The sequence below is a fragment of the Centruroides sculpturatus genome, unplaced genomic scaffold (genome assembly GCF_000671375.1).
Source record: "Centruroides sculpturatus isolate CEXI.00-Female unplaced genomic scaffold, Cexi_2.0 scaffold251, whole genome shotgun sequence".
Classification (NCBI taxonomy): domain Eukaryota; kingdom Metazoa; phylum Arthropoda; class Arachnida; order Scorpiones; family Buthidae; genus Centruroides; species Centruroides sculpturatus.
Window position 1 is genome coordinate 122,026 of NW_019384351.1, and position 13,941 is coordinate 135,966.

A 13,941-nucleotide genomic window follows, 5' to 3' on the forward strand; every position below is an offset into this window, starting at 1 on the left:
TAATTGCATAATTTCCACGTGGTTTTTATTTTCTTCGATGGAGGTAATATGAAAATTTAAATCAAAGTATTTTAATTATTATATTGAATAAAGTTATATTTATTTATTGCTTAATATGCATTTTGGTAATTGTTTATAAGCCATACACCAACGTTTCTCTCTTTAATTTTATTTACAATAGAGACATACATGCTAGACATGTATATACAGAAATTTACAACGTTTTATACATTCTATGTATAAAACGTTGGTTTATAGTTTATAAACAACTACTTGTATTTTACTATAGAAGAATTATTATAGAGTATACATAAATTTCAAATTGTAATCTAAATTCTATACTGTATATGAATTTATGCTGTAATAAATATGTTTAAAAAGAATTAAATTTATATTTTCCAATATTAGGAATGTCAAGATTTCTCAAGAGTGAAATGGAGGAAAATTCCAGTGAAATATGTATATTTATTTACGGATTAAAAGGTAAATTTTGTAATGTAATAATGTGTTTTAGTTCTGTAGTGTATAAATAATGTTTTAGCCCTACCAGATATTGTTTCTTTTATAAGGAATGGACAGAACAAGTTATTTGATTTAAAAAAATGTTAAATCAATCTTACATTATATTCCAGGAGGTTTGGAGATACATATTTACTGTCATTGCATGTGATGTATTATATTGCAGTAATATTATACTATGTGATGTATAATATTGCTCTAGAATGATATGTGTTTTCATTATTTGCCTATTAGAGATGTAATTTGTACATAAATGCAATATATTACCTCTGATGAGTTCACAAATCACAAAGAGTAATTTCCACACATTTCTTCGCATCATCAAATGCATCAAAGAAATGTGTATAAATTATTTTTCAAGCTTCTTATAGATAGGTACAGTACTTATATCTACTTCATATTAATGAGTTTAAAAGTTGATTATAGACATTTTATATCCCTAAATTTTTTATGCATTTTCTTTTTATATGATCATTATTATTCATTTATTTTATTACAAAAGAAATTATCTCCATTAGTTATATTTTTATACTGNCTCTTAAGTTATTTTTGTGATTTATGAGTATATTTTTTATGTAGAAAATTTAATATACAGAATAATTATGTTTTCGATTTATGTGTGAATTCGACGACCGGATGGCCGAGTGTTAACGGATGGCCGAGTGTTAAGGTGATAGTCTGCCGCTGTGAGGAACCGGAATAGAATTCGGTCGGGTTGAAAAACCGCGGGAATTTTTCGGGGGATTCGGATATTTCGGACCTTTTCTTTACCACCCAGCCGCCTCACTGCGGGCTTGGCCGAACCCATAATGGACTCGCTAAAAAGAGGCCCTTTTAATTAAGGCGCTTAATTTGAAATGATTTTGTTTTGGAGTGGAAGTGGAGTAAAAGATAAAGCGACGCAACATGTGAGAGATCTGCCAAGGGGGAGTGCCTTCCTGAAGGATTTTCATTGCGAAACTGTTTTATATTTAGCTGTTATAAACGGGGAGAAAATCGGAAAACTCCACATGGCCAGCCCATTGGTGAGGCGCAAACACGCAACCAACAACCAACGTTGAGTGGTTTTATTCATTCGCTAGTGGTGGACGTGTTTCATCAAAAAAATTGTTTACTAGATACACAATTTATTTAGAAAAAATTAATCTAGTAATAAATATACACGGACTCAAAAATTATTACTGTAAAAGGTGCAAATGGCCTTTTCTTTCTGTAAGCCATTTTATGTTTTTCCATTCCCTGCTACTAGACATTTTGTTAATACCGTACTCCAAAACGTATTTTAAACAGAACTAGCTGAATATAATTTATTAAGTTACAGGCTTCCAAAAGTAAAGGTTCCTCAGTGTATTATTGTAATTGTCATTAAAAAACTTTTTAGGACTTTATGCTGAAATCTTCGCACCGAATTGGTTGGGGTGTCCTTAGTTTGGATTCCTCAATTTAATAACCATAATTATGTCTATACTTTTATTCCGTTATACATCATTTATACGTGTATTTTCCATTTCTGTCTTGACGTTTCCATCAAATTAATTAGATAAAACATTTAATTCATTCGATGATTCATTCGATTTCAAATGTCGTAAAATTTAAAAAAATTATTTTTAATATTTCATAATGAGATATAACGATAAGTGTTATATTTTAATTATTCTATATATATTCCATTTTCATTTTGGAACTATTAAGAATATCGGGAAAAAAACCGAATCGAATTTGTGTCTTTTCTCAAGGAAAAAACACTTAAGTACTGTACTTTCCACTGGAAGCAATATATCTTTTCACATAGCCATATTTTTAAAACTTTTTCAGTCCTGAGAACAATAAGAAATCTTTTTTCATGTTTATTATAAGTTTGATTATATAATTGGTCCATCGTAGGTCCAAATTAAAGCAACAGCTGACCGACAGCGATAAAATCTTTGCATGCAAGTTCGAGTTAGGGTCTAATTCTTGGACGTTTTCATAGATGGTTTGGTCCGGGTATATGAAACTTTCATCATCTATTGGGGCTTGGTTAAACTCATAATGAGCATAGAAAAAAGTCTTCCCAGTGCTCGCAGAATGAAGAGTAAAAAAATGAAAAAATGCTTGTGGAAAAACTTGATTATTTATTTGTATTATGATTATATTTATTCATTTACATTTTATCTAAAATATAAAAATGAATATATCCGTAAAATTTATTCCATGTATAATAGAAAAATAATTTTTTTAATGTAGCTGGCAACACTTAATTGCATAATTTCCACGTGGTTTTTATTTTCTTCGATGGAGGTAATATGAAAATTTAAATCAAAGTATTTTAATTATTATATTGAATAAAGTTATATTTATTTATTGCTTAATATGCATTTTGGTAATTGTTTATAAGCCATACACCAACGTTTCTCTCTTTAATTTTATTTACAATAGAGACATACATGCTAGACATGTATATACAGAAATTTACAACGTTTTATACATTCTATGTATAAAACGTTGGTTTATAGTTTATAAACAACTACTTGTATTTTACTATAGAAGAATTATTATAGAGTATACATAAATTTCAAATTGTAATCTAAATTCTATACTGTATATGAATTTATGCTGTAATAAATATGTTTAAAAAGAATTAAATTTATATTTTCCAATATTAGGAATGTCAAGATTTCTCAAGAGTGAAATGGAGGAAAATTCCAGTGAAATATGTATATTTATTTACGGATTAAAAGGTAAATTTTGTAATGTAATAATGTGTTTTAGTTCTGTAGTGTATAAATAATGTTTTAGCCCTACCAGATATTGTTTCTTTTATAAGGAATGGACAGAACAAGTTATTTGATTTTAAAAAATGTTAAATCAATCTTACATTATATTCCAGGAGGTTTGGAGATACATATTTACTGTCATTGCATGTGATGTATTATATTGCAGTAATATTATACTATGTGATGTATAATATTGCTCTAGAATGATATGTGTTTTCATTATTTGCCTATTAGAGATGTAATTTGTACATAAATGCAATATATTACCTCTGATGAGTTCACAAATCACAAAGAGTAATTTCCACACATTTCTTCGCATCATCAAATGCATCAAAGAAATGTGTATAAATTATTTTTCAAGCTTCTTATAGATAGGTACAGTACTTATATCTACTTCATATTAATGAGTTTAAAAGTTGATTATAGACATTTTATATCCCTAAATTTTTTATGCATTTTCTTTTTATATGATCATTATTATTCATTTATTTTATTACAAAAGAAATTATCTCCATTAGTTATATTTTTATACTGATTAAAAGACTAAATATTCAAAAATGTTAATTAAAATTTAAAATAAACTTTTAATATATTTTTAAAAATTAAAAAAAAAATAACACTTATTGGCCATATTTTTCAAGATTGGGGAGGCTCATACATCACAATATATCACAATTGAATTCTGCATTTGATTATGATTATCAGGTTTAAAAGTAGGGAGGATGGTGTAGGTGGGACAGTGGCGTGCCGTGACATTTGATGATAGGGAAGTTGTGTTTCTGTAAGAAGCCAACTTCCAGAGGCAATCAGTTAATTGCGCGTCAACGATGGTCTAGGGCCCATTCATATTTGTTTGATAAGCCAGTAAAAACCGTAGACTTCTGTAAATGTATTTTTAATATCACAATTACATTCCGAATCACTAGCAATGATATAAGGGCTAAAATTAAAAATAAAATTATAAAAACTTACTTGGTGAAATAAAATGTATGGTGGATATATATACCTGGTATAAAATATTCTTCAATTGTATGAATATACTTTTAAAGAAAATTGTAATCAAATATAGCTTTGTAAACAAATGTACATAAAAATAACATAAAATCTTATTTACTTTTTAAATCTTAAAACAATTCACTTTAGTCAAATAGCTCCCTACCAGTGGCTAATGGATGGAATCAGAGCACATGGGCTGCCAAATCCCAAGGTTGCTAATACTGGTCAATGCCAAATGCTTCTTTTGTTGCATCACTAGTATACTTCAAAGGAAACAACAGGGTTGCCATAAATTTTAAATGTTTCTCACCATAGCTATAAAAATCTAAATATGTTAAACTTAATAGATTGTCTGTCATTTGTTTTAGGACCAGGTGTCCATGGAAATTTCCAAAATTTACAACTTTTCGGTCACTCTCGTTGAACTGGAAAAATTTCTGTCTTTATTACATCTAATATTATGAAGAAATCAGTCTCCACTGTAGAGATTGGTTCAGTTCAGTTGTTTAAGTAAAATTCAGGCTCTTTCAGCAGGGTTTTATTTATGTACCTAATTCCCTAATCTCTTAATTATTTAACTACTTCTTAAGTAAAAATAAGTTGAAACTGGTTACTTTGTACTTTGTGTAGTCTTAGGAAAGAAGTGGAAAGACAAATTTTTATGGCAAGGGATACATAAATTGTAAATTTAAGGAAAATAAATTCTAGAGCTTTTTTTGTACCTTGTGCATCTCATTCATTAAATTTAGTTGTAAATGATGCTGCCAAAGTAACAGTTAATTTTTTAACATTGTACAAGAATTGTACATGTTTATTTCTGCATCCCCGTAAAGATGGGACATACTAAATTGTAATATCACTAATTTAACATTGAAATTTGTAAGTAGTACAAGATGGGTGAGCAGAATAAAAGCAGAATAAATATATCAAATATTTTAATGGATTTTTTTAAACTCCTGTCAACTATACAGAACTATCATAAAAACGTACCAGTAAATTCCTGTCGGTTGGGTTAAGTTATAAATCTACTCACGATTCACATAATAGGGTGAGGGCGGTCAAATATCTAGCGGGCAGGCGGCTAATGGCCCAGAACCGGTCCTGGATAGAATCATTGGAAGCATTATATGATATTTCGGTGTGTAGCATCCACCAGCTAAACCATGTGAGGTTGGTGCTCTGTAAAGTGCATGTGCAAATGCGTATAATCTAGCTGCTTTACACCATTCAGATATTTTCAATGTGGAAGCTATCCCATATTTGACAATGCAGTGCCACTGATATTCAAATATACAATAGCAATCTTATCATTTTTTTCACATGTAGTATAGAAATTTGTAATTAGATACATAATGTGGTTATAATAAAATATTAATTTTAATTAATTCAAAGTATGTTAAAATATGAAAATAATCACACCATATGTATTTATATTTTAGAAAATACAAGGAAAGTGGTGCTTCCACTGCTTCCAAGGATGGCACGCCACTGAGATAGGGCCCCCTCTAAAATAATATAAAAAATAATTGTCATCAGACTTAGGTATGTCTTCCAAAGTTTCAGCCTTTGATTTAGAAATGGGTGAAACTTGAATTGTAAGATTTGAGGACATAAGAAGTAAGTTTGATAAAAGTGCTTAAAAAAATTTTTCATTTACATTATAATCTTTCTGGGATTTATATATTATGTTTATAAATAATAATAACTCAATGGCGCCTAACCTCTAATGTCAAATTACTTTATACTAATCATTTAATTAGCCATATTATAGCCTGATATTAAGGCGATCGTTTGGTGATTTATTATATTATGTTGCTATCAATTTAGAAAATTTAAGTTATCAGTTAATTATATGTTGTATATCAATTTGTTTATTTTATTTTATTTCTTCCTCATGATTTTAGGCACTTTCTGGGGACTGTTTATTAGAATAATTACAGTATATACATTAATAAGCTATTGCAAATTTAAAAACATGAATATAAAATCTTTAAATGTATAGCATATTTATTGCTTAAATCAAAGTACAAAATAACTTGTGTTGTATTCCTACAAGATTTGTTATCTTTATCAAATTTATATACAGGTAATATATTTTTAAAACTTAAATTAAATCGTGTGATTTATGCTTTTCATTTTTAATAAGTTAGTCTCCAATAACACTTGATAATAAACACTTAGCCTAAAAGTGCTTGAGTTTTCTGAAAAGATTTTCATTCCAAGAAAGCAGTTTTGAGTTGGATTTCCATTTGAGGAGCTTTCTTATTAAATGTATCTTGAAGTGAACCTAATTATAATATATTCTGTAATATTTATTGTAATTAAATATTTATATAGTGATCTATTTCGGCATTCATTTCCTATGTACATTAATTCATAGTAAAGTCCTTTTACACTCATGTAACTGATGAACATAGACAGTTATGAATGTGATGCATAGCTGCAGTAAAGTGATCATGCACTAAAAGATGAGACCACTTGCAATGCTTCTAGCAGTAAAATTTGGAAGTTAATGCTCCTATCTCAAAAACAATGCATGATACAGAAAAAAGTAAATTACAAAGTAGTAGAGAATGACGGATTTAATAAGAAATGACACCTTGCATACATGAATAGCTTTGAATAGAAAGTGAAATGCAAATGTGACATCAAGCACATACAGTAAAATGTGTATTTCTCATGTGTTCATTTATGTGTTCTTATTCATTTTTCATGTGTTTGTTTATAATGTGTATTTCTCATTTTTCTGTCTTTGTGCTACATTCATTATTGAGAATCATATGTACATTACTCACATGAGTCAGTGTATAAGGACTTTACCATGAATCCTGTATGTTTAGAGTCTTAGAAACAATCTAATAGTAATAAACACCATATTTTGATTATTTTTTAATGAATTTTTAAATTACAGATTCAATAATTTCATCTGCTTCAAAAGCTCAAAGTTAATTTTCTAAAGTCAAATTCATAAATGAAGTTTTAACAAGATGCAGTGCCAATTATTAGAAGAATTTAAGGTGGAATCCATCACTGATGAAGTCATGTGCAATGTATTGGCCAAATTCATAAAATTACGCAAGCTTCCAGAGTTATTTTCTACACTGTTTACTTCATTAGAAGATATTTTGTCAAAAAATGATTTTATTTTTCTAGTTCAGTTTTTACGAAATCTGTCAAGCCAAGTAATGTATCTTCCTGATGGACAAATTCTAGATATATGGAAAATTTGTATAGATAACAGTTTAAAGTTGTTAGAAATTATACAAAAAAAGAAAAATGAAACTGCATTTAAAAGTTTAAATATAATAATTGAAATATTAAGAATATTTCTTTTGCATTATAAAATAAATAGGGATCATTCTCAAGCTCAAAAAAATCAAAATGTCCTAGAAAATGTTATTGATTGTATTAAAAAATTCTCTAAAATTTGCATTTCAAAGAATTTAGAAAATGAGATAGGATATTCTATGCTTACTTTGTGTTATGCTTGGGGAGAGATTCATTTATCAATGAAACAATATGTTAGATCTTATCATTTCAACTCTACAACTACTACATGTGAACATTTATTTGATTTAAATGCCATTCACTATTACTTTTCTTCAGATGAGTGGATTAAAATCCTTTCAAATTTTGAAGATGCCAAAGATATAAAAGTACAATATTTCATTTTTTTATTACTTTTGCAAAAGTCTCGATTTTTAGTAAGTAATTTAAAAATTGAATCAGATGAAGAAATGGCAGTGATTAAAGAATTATTAAAATATATATTTAAGATGTTAAAATCATGTGATAGCTCTGTATGTGCAGTTTGGAATGGAGAATCAGCTCACATTACCTCTGAAACATATTCTACAGCATTGTGGTATTCTTTTTTAAAATACTTACCATGTTTTATCCGATTTTTTAAACCAAAGCAATTTTTATTTCTATCTTCAAATTTTATACATGTTTTGAAGGATTCTGAACAAAGAAATATTTCCAATGCAAACATTACTTTAGAAGGAGTTATAAATGAATTTTTAAGGAGCTTGTATTTTGCAGAAACACCAAATTTTCATTCTGCTTTTTTATCAGAAATTTGGAAGTTAGCTTTGCATAGTTTTGATACCAGGAAGCGGAAATTAAATGAAGATGTAACTGATAGTAGACGAGACGTTCTTTCTTTCTTAAGTTCTTCACCTCGAGTATTAATGAAATTTAAAAATACCACTCCAAAATGTAGATTAAATGAACCTTTAAACAAACTGTGGATTGATATTAAGGATACTTCTGAAATTTTTGTCAGGATCATTAATTCGAGTGAAGATGTGACAATACAATTAAGAAATTTGTTTGAATTCTTAAAGATGTTAAACTATTTACCATTAGAATACTTACATCCAGGAAATCAAATGAATTGCATTTTAGGAGTGTTAACTTTCTTGACATACATAAATGAAACCCAGAATGAAGATAATTTGTTGTCTTGCAATGTTATAATTGAAGTTTGTAGAATAATTTTGTCCATTATGGATGGTACGCGCAGTGTCTGGTTGTTGTCTTTTGTTGATATAGTTTTATTGTTAAAAATGTCTATTAAACTGACAAATTATGTTTACAAAATGAAACAGGATAAAAACTTTTCTGTTCAAAATGAAACATTAAAACTCTTGGAGCAATTAATGAATTCTTTTATCTTACTGGCAATGAAAAACATTGAGACTTTCTCTAGAATTATAATTTTCATTCAGGAGAAGAAAGATTTAGGAAAAAGCAATTGTGACAAAGGATTCCTTACTTTTGCAGTAGCATTACTTTCAAAGATTAATAATTCAAAACATAGAGAGCATGTGAAAGAATCATTTGACAAAACGTGCCAAGAAATAGCAAATCTGCTGATAAAGCGACTGAAAAAATATTTGAATAATTTTGATATAAAAACAGAACCTTTAATTGTTAATTGTTATGTTGAAATAATTAATTTTGAATGTTCTGACAAAGATAAAGAAATAGAAAATCTTAATTTAAAACATATATTAGAATATGTATTTGCTGGTTTTATACGAGAAGATGCATTGCATTATTATAGTTCGGAATTGTTCATAGCTATTTGTAAGTACAAAGAAATTCTCAAAAACAACATTCCAGAAAATTTTATAGAAACATTGTGGTTTCTTTTAATTAATAAGATATTTAATAATAGTAAATTTTTAATTAAACATATTGATAAAGATACAAAAGTACAAACAATAAATTTTGAAGAAGAAATGGAGAAAAGTCATTTTGGTTTAGTTGTAAATGCAATAGATAAAATTCAGAATGAAAATTCTACTAATTGTAAAAGCTTTTCTGGTTTTGATGAGAGAGAAATTTCAAATAGAGAATTATCTTTGTCAAAAGAATTAAACATCTTGCCGAAACTCTTTGACTGCTGCTCGGAAGAGGAACATGCAAACATAGTTCGAGATTTAACTTTTATGATCGATACTGTAAGCATTGAAAATTTTGAATCGTCCATCTTTATGTTTTTAAAAATATGGGAAATTCTTATAAATTCCTCAAAGGAATTATCTCGTTTGAGATGTTTGCAATCACCCATTTGTAATTTAATTGTTAAATTACATAATCTAATGTACCAAATGAAATACATTTCAGAAGATTCTATTTTTGTAGACTTATCAATGCCAATTTTAAAATTTTTTTGTTTAATTTTGCATAAAGGAAAAGGTTTTCTTACTCATCAGTGCGTTCTCTTATGTCTGGAATGTTGTATGGCAATTCCTCTAGAGCAGTTAACTGAAAAATCTCAACTTTACATAAATGCATTTGATGGCATTTATAATATTCTAAATGAAATTATGATACAACAACAAAATTCAGCTCTATGTAGTGCATCTATATTTATTTCCTACATCTGTCATATTGTTGCGTGCCAAGTTCAAGCGAGCAATCAAGAATTAGTTGCTAAATATGACAATTATTTACAAGAAAAATGTGAATTCTGCGCACAAAAATTATGTAAACTACTAATATTAATTTCTGAACACAAGATGGAATTTTCAAAATTAGTGTCTAGCGTTATTGCAACCTACGTTAACGAAGTAGCTAAAGTAACCCTTTTCCCATCAATTAAAACTCATTTAATTCGTGGCATAAACAAGTTGATAGAAATGTGCGATGTGAATTTCTTAAATACATTACAAAAAACTCTTAAACATGGGAATAAAGAAGTATTTAAAGCAATTTTAGAAGATTATAAATTGCATTTTAAATATCGTGGCCACGTTTAAAATTTCATTTGTACAGTGTACGATTGAAAAGAAATATGTAAAATATTTTTAAAATGTTAATAAATATAAAANGTGCTCGAAAAGTAAAATTTTACTTAATATTTATAAGTAAAATTAATCGAAATATTTTGGTTTTTATTTATTGTGGAAGCGACGCGAACGGACGCGACAAGAGCGCGTCGCTATCGTTTACACGCTTATTTTAATAACAACACAGTAGTTATACTTTTTCCTATTACAGGAAAGATTAAGGCGCTCTAGGAACGTCAGAATAATCAAAAGAAAACATTTATAACCGTATTTTTTTAAACGTTAAACAGTTATATAGCGTAAAAGACAGACAGCAAAAAGCGACGTTGTGAATTATGTGGAAAACGATGAGTTTTAAAACACTTTTAATAGCTTTCTTCTTAAATAGGAGCTATCAAAAGACGCAGAAAAAAGAGGGATTGATATTGTTGATATAGAAGAAAAATGGAGGCCTTGTTCATATAAAAATTTCAGTAAATCCCCTCAAAAATTTAAAAATTTGAAGTATAAAAGATGGAAATGGATACAGAAGAATTTTAAAGTATGCAAAACTATTATTTTTTATATATTTTCATGACAGTAAAAATTTTATAGTAGAAAATGGGATAATTCTCTACATAAATTCAAACAGAAGTTATCAATTATTGATTAAATTCAGATAACTGTCAAGAGATAACATCAAGTATCCATGTTATACTTACTCTTGTCAGGTGTACAGTCAAATGGATAATGTTGATTGAAGTAATAATGCCCTTTAAACTAGTTAGAAGTGTTCGCTGTGTAGTAATTTACCGATGATCTTAATGGCTACATAAATCATTTATGGAACTTGCTATTTTGAGAAGTTCAAAATTCCAATTTTAAGAGAGAAGTTAAAAAATTGTGACACTATTTTAAGCATTTTTATTATTGAAATTGTCTTAAATCGAAGATAAATTTATCTAGTCTTTCATTTATACAGTAATATAAGTATTTACTATAATATTTTTACGCTATCATTTCATTTTTTTCTTATAATGCTTATAAGTAACGTTATGTCGCGGCGCGTACTTGCGCGACGCGACGCGAAGAAACGCGTGTGATTTAATAGAATAATATAAATACAATAAGAATGGAAATACAGAAGAATTAGATTTTTTTTGTTTATACAGAATATTAAATATTATAATCTGTAAATAATATATTAATAATTAAATTTTTCAGATTTTCGCGCGACGGCGCACGTCGTCTCGTCTCGTCGCGTCGCAAAGCCATTAAAATGGATGAGCGATTATCATGAATACGTTTTCTTAATATATTTACATTTAGAGATGAATTGTCATCAATTATAATTTTGTAAACCGAATACACTTTTTTAAAAACTATAACAGCGTAACAGACAGACAAAACTATTGATTTGTACATAAATTCTTTTGTTAATTTTATAAAATTAATTATACATTAATGAATTTAATACATATTTTTCAGCAATTAATGTTAATAAACCATTAAAAAATATTCATTGATTAAAAACTTTTAGATCATTCTATACAAATACTAATTTTTAATAAGTTAATGATCACAAGTTAATTTCTAGGCATTAGATAACATATAAGTTAATTTGTAAATAATTAATTTATAAGTATTAAAAATTAATTAAGAGTGTATAAATTAATTAAGATTTAATAAAAATATTCAACTGATTACAATGATAATGAATTTACAATGGCACCTTAGGTTTATACAGATAATATAAAATTTCTTTAAGATTTATTTAAAAATTTTATGCATTAATAAGCGTTGAAGGTGGTTATAAATATTAAATTAAAATTAAATGTAAATTTATGAAAAGTTTGCTACAGTACAGTGTTGTGTTATATATAATTTACCTTTGAAAAAGGAATTTAAGTTCACAGAAAACGAATTATTGTTAGTTTACGATATTAAAATTAGTCTGTGAAGTTTCAGTTCTTGTATTTCACCTTCAACCCATATCATAAGAATCTTATGTTTAAGCAGGACCTCATTTAGATTTGTAGCCATGAGCTATGACGTTAAAAAAAGGTTCTTCCCTTTACCAAATAATAATTAAATTTAAAAGCGTGAGGTTCTAAGCTGTAATATCTGAGACCTTAAAGTGTAGTTAATGTTTAAATCCAATCTTGTGCGTAGGAATATTATTGCTAGTAACAATGCAAAAAAAAGTACCAAAACAAAGAATCTTCATGTTAGAAAAAAATAAACCTTTATAATTTTGGTTTTATCTTTGGTTAACTCCTCTAAATCCTACATCAAGTCTTTAAAAATAATCTCTCCAAAAATGAACAGAGACAATAAATAAAAGTTATCTCCTTTTTCTTGTTAAAGACTCTTCATTCGGAAAAAAGAATGGTTTGGTTTGATTTTTATAACCCCAACACAAAAATTATGTGGTTAACCGCAATTATATCCATTTTATTTAGGTCTGACCCTCAATGGGGTCATTCAGCTTGCGATTTAGATTACATATTATAATATTAATATATACATGAATGAATATATATTTATTATATTTGTAATTAAAATTAATTACGTGTAATAAATTATATCCAATTATAATAGTTATAGCACATAATACAGAGTGTAACTCGAAAATGTTTCTTAGTTTTTATTGTTTTTTTATGGGAACTTATTCGATTTTATTGCATTTTCAACTAACATTTGTGTATTAGTAGATAATCTTCGAAGATAATTTTTTCCTAAAGCTTCAATACGATTGTTGAACAATGTCAAATACTATCAATCACTTTAATTGTCAAGCATTTTGTTGATAAACTTCCTTAGTCCTGAATTGATAGACTTTTGTATAGCTATTTGTTATAGGTTTCAGATACGAAAGAACACCGTTTAGAGATAGCTGCAACCAATTAGAAATCGTCCTACTAAAATGGTGATCATTATCTCTATTATTCAAATCAGGAATTTTATAGATCCATGCTTAAAAAAATTATTGTACATAACCCAGGCGTATGCAAATTAAAGAAATAAAATATGTGACTTGTAATCCTGAATAAGAGATGAGGATAACGTAACAGTTACGAATTTTTAGCAATATGTTGTAAAATACACGAAATAACTAAAAAATAATTTATAATATCACGTTTTAAAATTTACTGTAAATTAATCGATTTGAAAAGCAAAATTCAATTAAAATTAATATTATTATAAATATGTAGTTCTCTGCGTAATATGCAAGATGTTAATTATAAAAAGAATCGAACATTTATTGGCTTAGAAATTGATTATCTTAACAACGATTGGTTTATTTAAATTTTTAAATAATCTCATCGAAATTTTTAAAAATTTATATGCAATACGTAAAGAATAAAATAAAAATTATATTTTATTCT

General features: G+C 27.5%; 1 protein-coding gene across 6 annotated transcripts; it reads left to right on the plus strand.

Moving 5' to 3' along the window:
• Positions 1–10,597, plus strand: LOC111637828. Of its 6 annotated transcripts, none has more exons than XM_023383409.1 (4): positions 10–43; positions 3,165–3,239; positions 5,711–5,888; positions 7,183–10,597. In XM_023383409.1, exon 4 carries the CDS (start codon positions 7,259–7,261, stop codon positions 10,541–10,543), a length of 3,285 nt encoding a protein of 1,094 aa, XP_023239177.1. In that variant the 5' UTR covers positions 10–43; positions 3,165–3,239; positions 5,711–5,888; positions 7,183–7,258; the 3' UTR covers positions 10,544–10,597. The 6 variants fall into 6 exon arrangements, with proteins under 6 accessions (XP_023239185.1, XP_023239177.1, XP_023239197.1 ...); XM_023383423.1 differs by lacking the exon at positions 10–43 and adding an exon at positions 2,782–2,799; XM_023383417.1 differs by lacking the exon at positions 5,711–5,888 and having other exon boundaries at positions 1–43.
• Positions 10,598–13,941: the final 3,344 nt, after the last annotated feature.

What these genes read in the sequence shown, in the direction of transcription:
- LOC111637828 (XM_023383417.1), top strand. Translation starts at nt 7,259, where the DNA reads ATGCAGTGCCAATTATTAGAAGAATTTAAGGTGGAATCCATCACTGAT.